Source organism: Poecilia mexicana, unplaced genomic scaffold (genome assembly GCF_051168715.1).
Source record: "Poecilia mexicana isolate PSO_F unplaced genomic scaffold, ASM5116871v1 scaffold_8, whole genome shotgun sequence".
Lineage (NCBI taxonomy): Eukaryota > Metazoa > Chordata > Actinopteri > Cyprinodontiformes > Poeciliidae > Poecilia > Poecilia mexicana.
This window is the reverse complement of record NW_028263377.1, coordinates 8,402,353-8,410,815: the sequence shown is the minus strand read 5'-3', so window position 1 is coordinate 8,410,815 and position 8,463 is coordinate 8,402,353. Positions and strand designations below refer to the sequence as shown.

Below are 8,463 nucleotides of genomic sequence, written 5' to 3'. Positions count from 1 at the left end.
TTTTGTGTTACAAAACTGAAGTTTATTTAGAAAAAATGAAGCAATGTGGCAAAACAACTAAAGAAATAAACAGTTAAAAAGACCAAAATATTAAGAAAGATTATTAAATTGTCTAACAAAATAGTTTAACTCACAAAGGTTTGAGCATAAATGAAAAGAAAAAATCTAAATTATTGCTTATTGAAGGATAACGACTTGTTCATTAATTTCCATATGTGAGGTGTTTTATAATATTTACTGGATCAATATCATTGCCATTGCTCTTCAGAAATATATGGAGTAACATTTTAATCTTACAATATATTTATCCTGTTTTAAAACACAAAGAAGTAGAAAAATGCCATAATAAAGTGATACAACATCAATAAAAAGGCAAGAGGTTTACATACTGTGACCCATATCAATTCTCATATTTGACATTTCAATACTTATATTCTAAGTAGCATCTTTTTGTGACTGGAAAATAATCAGAATAAGATCAAAACAAGAAGACTGAATGTTAAGTTAAAGTAAAATATACAGAGTTTCTTCAAAGCCATTTCAATTACCCTGACCTTACTGTATTTCTCAGTCATGCTAAGCCATTTATTTTTGCAAAGCCTTGAACATCACTGCGAGAAATCAAATCCAAAACTTTAGCAATGAAATTAATGAACAGCAGCAGTTTCCTCACAAACTACACATTTCAATTAGACTTTCAATGGCATCCTCCTTACTGAAATTCTTCCATTGATGAGGAATTTCTCCTCTTCCCTGGAATTTCTTATTATAGTTATTTTCCAGTTCCTTTTGAAAGCGGCAGATAAACCATTTCCAGTAAGGCAACATAGAGTTATCAGCTGTAATGCTCCATGAAGCAAATGGTTCTCCAGCAGTTTGGTACTGTTTAAAAGGAACACTCTCCTCTGAGTCACGTTTTGGGTGAAAGGGTTCTTTACTTGCAACTAACGTGGTGCAGAAATTAATAACCAGATCAACTGTTCCTCTGTAATGCCAACCTCTAACCCCATTGGGTCGATGAAAAGGAACGCTGTGCTTCTCAGGACTGTGGTCCTTCAAAGTGTTGGTGCAAACAGCGTCACAGAATGGACATCTTTCCCAGCAGCAGTTACACAGCTGATCAATCAGGATCTGATCAGGTTTCTGTCTGCAGTCATTCACCTTTTCCAGAGAGATTTTGCTCATCTCTGTTGTGATGCTTTTCAGGCCTTTCTCTATCTCTTCTTTAAGAAAGTCAAAATTGTTTATGTCACTGAAGTTTTGACAACTAACAGAATCAAGTGTCAAGTTTGGTTTTAGTTTACTGGAAAATTCCTCCACCCACATTTCCATGTTTCCTTTCTCTTTAACTTCCTCTGTTGCCTCAAACAAAGCCTGACTGACAAGCCTACTGATTTCTTCTACATTTTTCTTCAGGATATCCTGGGCTTTACCTTTCTGTGTCATGAACATGTATTTCTTTACTTGTTCTTTGATGAAAGCCTCGACTTGAGCTCTTGGATTTTGAATGTAGGTCATGAATATGTTAAAGTCTTCTTTCTCTGCCAGAGATGTCAACACATGTTTCTCTAAGTTCAGTCTGGTCTCACTGAATGCTGGGAAACTGCACATCATCTGTCCAGCAATATCAACTCCAGTCTTGTTACAGACGGTTTCAACAGCAGAGACTTTGAATTTTTCACATATAATTTCTCCAAACACCACAGCAGATGAACTTCCTTTGCAGAAGCTTCTGAAAATGTTGTAATACTCATTTTTCTTGTTGTCCAAATAAGTGAGAGCATCATTGTTCTCTCTGTAGATGTTGTAGGAGCTTAAGAGTGAGCTCTCTGCCCTGTCAAACACATACATTGAAAGATCAACTATAAACTCCTTCTTGAATGCATAGTTTCTCTGAGATTCATTTTTTTGAATTTCATCTTTTATGTTTTGAGCCACTTCCTTTAAGTAAGTTGATGCAAAGCCTCTTGTTGCAACAGGTTTTCTCTTAATCGCTGCTAAGCATTTTTGTTCAACCTCAATAATGAATGATCTGATCTGATCCTGTTCTTCACGTGGAAAAACAGTAATTCTGTCAGATTTCCAGGCACCTCCAACACTCTTTTTTTGGGTTATGTAAACAGAATAATCACTTATTTCTGACAGATTTTTGTATCTCTTATTTCTTTTTGACTCATCAATGAGTCCCCATTCAACACCAAGTTCTTGAAGGACAGCAATCTGATCTTTCTCCAAGTTTATGTTCTCGATGGGTTTTGTATCTGAGGTTAATTCCTTAACCCAGTGACTCCAAACGTCGCTGAATTGTGCTTTTAGTTCCTCTTCATCATCTACAAAGGATTTCAACTGGTGAGCGAGCTCTTTGCTCTTCTGTAGTAGATTGTTTTCAAACTCTGTCTTCTTCTTGTCAAGCATTGTTTTAGTATTATTTTGCTGGATTACTTCATCCAGTTTTCTTTTCACTCCTCTCACAAGTTCCTCATGAAACTCTTTGATTTTGGTCTCAAATTGGCCCCGCCACTGAACCAACATCTCTTTGTCTTTGTCATCTTCAAAGTAAGCTGTCATACTTTTTGTTACATCTTCATATGTTTTACTAATTTCTTTGATAAGGTCATTCTTTTCAACTTTGTCCAGTTGGCCTTTTTCAATTCTAGGATAAAGTTGGCTTTCAATGTTCAGCATCTCACTCCTCAGGGCCCAAGTCCAGTGCCCATATTGGACCTCCAGTTTTCTGTAAACTGCAATTTCTTGGGTGTTTTTGAAACTAAAAACAAAGTGTTCATTCATCAAGGCGTCCCACAGGTCTCGGATTTTGTTGCTGAAATGTGACAGAGTGATCCCAGTGGACTGTTTGGCTTTAGACAAGATGATGGACTTCAGTTCTTGGACACTTTCACTGTAACCTGGATTTGGAGGAGCCATTGGTGGACTTCCCTCCCACAGCTGAGCAAAGTATTTTACATCTTTTTGCACATCAAATTCGATGACATCACTGAAGCACTCAACATCACACACTTCCTCTTTGGCAGCAAGTTGAGTCATCTTGTCCAGTTTCTCCTGCAGGCGTCTCTTTCCGTCCATGTTTTTCTCTGCTGCTGTAATATCTGTGACGTTCTGATGGACAAACACACAACTTGGAGAAAGCTTGACTTTCTTCATCCTCATGAAAGCCTGCACAACAATCTGTAGGACATCTTGCATGTCAGCTGGATTCTCACCAAAGATGTTGATCAGTGTCATGTTTCCCAGACCAACAACAAATGTTGCAAGTTCATTGTCATGATGAAGGGTAGCATTACCTTCTAACTCAAGAGCTCGCAGTCCTTCAGTGTCTACAACTAGAATGTAGTCAAACTGGTAGTTATCCTTGATTTCCTCTGATAGTTTAACCAGTTGCATGTAGGCACCCTTGGTGCATCTCCCAGCACTGACTGCAAACTGCAGGCCAAACATGGCGTTCAGCATCGTTGACTTTCCGCTACTTTGAACGCCCAGAACTGACAGCACAAAGACTTTGGGATCACCCAGTTTGTTGATAACTTTCTGTAAGAGACTAGAGATCCATATTAAAGGCACATGGCCTGCATCCCCATCCATCAGCTCCATCGGGTGTCCTGATATCATCAGATCTGCAGCCAGCTCAGGGTATTTAGTCCATTCAGGCTGTCGCCCCATCGATTGTTTCCTCAGAGATTTATGAGCTTCATAGATCTGTCCCATCTCTCTGAAGATGTGTTCCAGGCCAAAGGTTGCTGATTGAAGCTTTTTTGATAACAGTTTAAGCTCAGTTTGTTTGTCTTTTAATTTATCAGATTTGTCATGTTTCTTCTTCAAGACCAAGACCTCTGACCAGGTTTCATCATAGTTTTGGATGATTGAAGAAAGATCATCGGTGGAGAGGGCATGTAGGAGGATCTGAGTCCATGTCAGGAAATATTCTTTTTCATCTAATGTGAAATAGGCAAGACTTTTAGTGAACAAGTGTATCCTACTTCTGGAAGAAACATCATATTGTTTCTGCCGTAGATTCATTAGCTGCTGATCCTTTTGGGCTTTTTCCTTCTCCATATGTCCTTTTAAGTGATATTTTTCTTTACTGATTCTGCACCAATCATGCCACAGTTGGCCTTGACAAGGGAGAAATGTATCTTTGATTTTGGAAACATCAATTTTTTCAATATGTTTTACTATTTGCATTGCGGCTCTTTTTCCTTTCTGGCAGACTTCCTCATCTTCATCCACTGTGATTTCAGACATGTTAGCCATAGATTCAAGTGTGAACAATGTGTTGGATCCAGACAAAAGCGCTTGAATAATTTCTTTTAATTGATCAGAAATATCTGCATAGTTTTTACCATTCAGACCCAGTTGGTATTTTCCATCTTTTAGTTCTTTGGGACCACAGTTATCATCAGAAATAAGGCAAATAAGGGGTTTTTTAGATTTTAAAAACTCTGCTACAACTTTCCAGTTTTCATCCTCATTGTTCAACGTTGGCACAAGAACAACAATGACTGAAGACATTTCAGTCAGGATTTCACGCTGTTTTACGTTTGCTAGAGAATCCCCATGAAGATTACAGAAGGCAATGCAGTCAGTAAAGAAATCATTGTCTTTTCCAGCAGGACAGTACCAGGCAATCTCTGCCACCCCATCCATCAAATGACGGGATTTGGTGCTGCCTCGACAGTTTCTGTGGAAGAATGTGTCGTGGCGGTCGTTGATCAAGGCATTCATCAGCTGAGATTTGGACAAAGACATAGAGCCCAGTCGAAAAAATGAAACCATGGGAGTCTGAGCTTTGTAGATTGGCATGCTCTTCATGGTGACAGTGGTTGCATTTTGTTTTTCTTCTGTTATCTTCCATTTTTTAGTTATTTGTCTAAATGTCCACAGAGGACACTCAATTTTATCTGTATTGATGTCAGGAACAAGCAGTGGTAAGGCATACTGACACTCTGCCAGCTTTGTGATCATTTTCTGCTTAAAGAAGCTGTCTAAGCAGTGAAATACTGCCATTTGAACATCCATTGGGTGAATGTGAGATGGATCTGTTTCACCAATGTTTGCACTATTCTTCATAAGTTGGTACATCTCATTTTCTTCAAAATCACAGTTGTTAGAGCTGGGAACAGATTGTAAATTTCTCACATCAGAACTCTTTTGTTGAACTGGGACATATCTAGCTTTATAATCTAATCCCATTAACCTCTGAAGGAAAACATGGGGCAGATCTTTCTCAGGTGTTGCTTTACACTTTTTCACAGGTCGACCTATTTCAAAGAGGTTTGCTAGCAACAATTTCTGCTGACATTTGTCCTGAAGATTAAGCCTTCTGAGCAGTGATTTCATTTCCTTTGTATGTTTCTTCCTCTTCTGTTCAAATGTGTTGTCCTTCTGCTGCGAATAAGTAACAATTTGACAATCTATAGAAAGTATATCTTGTGATTTTTATTTTGCAAAATAAATAAAAGGAACAAAATACTAACCTCATTCTGCTTTTCACCCATTTTCACAACAGGGGGACCTGCAAAACATCAATGACATATTTAGTTCAACTAAATGGATTATTATTGCGTAGAAATATTGCCTTTCCTACTTGCTCAGTTATACATTGAGACAAATGGCAGTACTATCATCTTGTAGCAATAGGGTCCTGGGTTTGAAAAACAGCCAGAGCTCTTAATGCTTGAAAGTCCTTCTCGTGCATTCCTTCACACAGTTATTACAAATCAAGCAAGAAGGTCTTTGACCTCCTCCGTCATTATAAGCAGGGTGGGATGGCCATTAGAAGGTTTTCTGTCTGTCACCTTAGCACTCTAAGGCGTGATATGAACGACCCTTCCCAATTTAAAAAAGAACGGAGGAAAGAGGAGTGGGTTAAATTAGCCTACATGCCAGAAAGAAAGGAGAAAGAGAAGGCTGAGGCTGGAGGTGTAGGCAGAACCCTCCCATCCCAGTACAGTACAGAATGCAGTCAAATGCAACATATTATAAGATATTTTCCCTTTGGACGAGCCGGTCAGTGATAACACAGGACCAAGAGGCAGATTAACAAGCACTTCTGACATGGCTCTATCGTCCAATCACAGACTTTGCATATAGTGCGTTTGTATTTTTGAATGTTTTCAGGGTACACAGAACATTAAAGGCAGTCTATTGGCAATGTTACACCATAGGTGCATAAATAATTAATCTGCTTGATCAATTGAAATCAATCCTTACTGGCTGACCATAACAACACACATTTCTTTATTGCAAAAGAAACACTTTAGGAGAAAGTTTGTGTTCAAAGTTAAAAACATTATATATGATTATACAGACTATACATAAGTACATACTTGTTTTATAACTTTTATTTAAAAAATAAAATTCTAACAATTTTACGTTTGCTAAAACTACCACTATGTTGTGACTAGGGGTTAGGGTTAGAGAAGGTGGACTCGGTGAGTTCATCAGAAAGCTCCAGTTGTATAAAAATGTAAATAATTTAATCAGGCACGTGCAGAGGGGGGGAGCCGGGGGTGCTTGAGCACCTGCCCTTTTTGCTCCTTGCCCCAAAGTGCCCTTTTGGTCAATTTTTATTTTTTATTTTTTTTGTTCATATTATTATTTTCAAAGCCCTCTTCTGACACATAACATGTACTAAAATTATTTTATTTTATCTTTTTGTACAACATAATAAGCCTTCCGGTCACCTTGTTACCTTTGACCTTTTGCCCGTGACGCATGACGCAGTTGTCTCTCGCGCAGTGAGATAAGGCGGCTAACTGGAGCTGAACGTAACGAACGATCCAGATTACAGATCAGTTTTTGGTGAATTTTATATATATATATATATATATATATATATATATATATATATATATATATATATTTAAAAAAAACGTTTTTGGTGAATAAAGTGGAGTAGACTTGCTACTTGTCAGATGACGGAAAACGTTGAAGTCTCGTTTCTGCTTCAGCGTCTTAAGCAGAGAGGTAATGAAATACAACAGACACTGACAGGCCTCTGCGTCTGAACTACTGAGCGGAGGAGACAGCCAGGTGATGAAAAACTGTTCTTATCTATCGATTCAGTATTTTTATCATACAGACATTAGGATGTTGTTGTTGTGCTATTAGCTAGCTGCTAGCTACGACTTTGCTAGCAAAGCAAGATAACTGAAAAGCTTCTTCCCTGTGTACGAGGCACATCGCCCGTCCAAAACTTATCTCCACAATGGTTCTAATTTCTAAGTTCTAATTTCCTTTGCTGCATAATGTACATTGCATTTATTCCAGCGTTAGTTAAATGTGTCTTGAAAGAGAATAGCACCTAAATAATAGTCCAACAAGGATATTCATTTAGAATAAAAAATAACTCACCCTGAATTACCATGATAGATATAATGTATGTCATTAATGAAGGGGAAAAAACTCAAGCCAGACTTTAAGTTTAGGGTCTGGTTCGCAGAGTATGTAGTTAAATTTTTCCCCCAATTATTCAATGGGAAAAAATAAACTAACCTCAGTTAAGTAAAATAAAATTGTAATCAAAACTTTTTGAATTGTAATAATTTTTTTTAAAAACAAATTATTTTGTTTTAAAAACTTTTTTTTAATTAAATAACTAATTTTTGTCTTGTGAGCTTAAAAAGCTATTTGCCAAACATAAACTTTTATTTGCACACATCCGAAATCTTTTGTTGCGATTTTGGGTCCTGCCCATGACGTCATGTGAGAATCACAAGCAAAACTTTGAGTCAAACAAAAACTTAGAATATCAAGAATAGATTTCTGACATGCACAAATAAGTTGGTTTTGCAAAAAAAAAAAAAAAAAATCACTTTGAGACAATTGTGTGATGTAAATGTTTAAAAAAGTTTTAAGCAAAACTCAGTAGACTTTTCCCATAGTGACATGCATTAACAATTCAATTTTTGTTTTTGTTTTTTTTCTTTTTTTCTGCAGTTCCACCTTAAAGGTTGATGCAGCTCTGCTTTCCTGAATGGACCATCTTCATCTCCACTGCAGCAAACAGGCAGCTCTTTTTTTTATAGATTACAGTCCACTAAAAGGTTGCATTGTGGTCTTGTTTATATTTTTAATAGTGTAATTCTGTAAAGACAAAATATGTAAATCAGAGCTAAACCACCAGCTCTGATTTACATATCTTGCTAAATTGCGGGTTTGAATATTGCAATACTTTCTTATAACAAAATGGACCTGCAGAAAGAAATTACTAATAAAATATCTTACATATGCATAGTTGTATGCTCTGTATAGAGATTTACCTTAGCTTTGATTGTGTATTTCACAATTTTGTAATTTATCATTGTTTATTAAGCTCTGAAAGCTGAGTGGCTTTAATATTCTGTCCTAGAATGCGGTTAGATGTGCCCTTTTTTTTGAGCACCTGCCCTTTTAGTGGTGTCTGCACGGCCCTGAATTTAATAAAGACAAACTGTAAATTACAGC

General features: G+C 37.1%; 1 protein-coding gene across 1 annotated transcript; it reads right to left on the bottom strand.

The window, feature by feature from the left end:
* LOC148157961 (interferon-induced very large GTPase 1-like) lies at positions 1-5,388 on the bottom strand. The gene has a single exon (XM_088008167.1). The coding sequence runs from the start codon at positions 5,353-5,355 to the stop codon at positions 670-672; it is 4,686 nt and encodes a 1,561-aa protein (XP_087864293.1). The 5' UTR covers positions 5,356-5,388; the 3' UTR covers positions 1-669.
* Between the last annotated feature and the right edge of the window lie 3,075 nt (positions 5,389-8,463).

Bases quoted from the DNA above. Each gene is read 5' to 3' on its own strand.
- LOC148157961 (XM_088008167.1), bottom strand. From the start codon at position 5,355: ATGAAATCACTGCTCAGAAGGCTTAATCTTCAGGACAAATGTCAGCAG.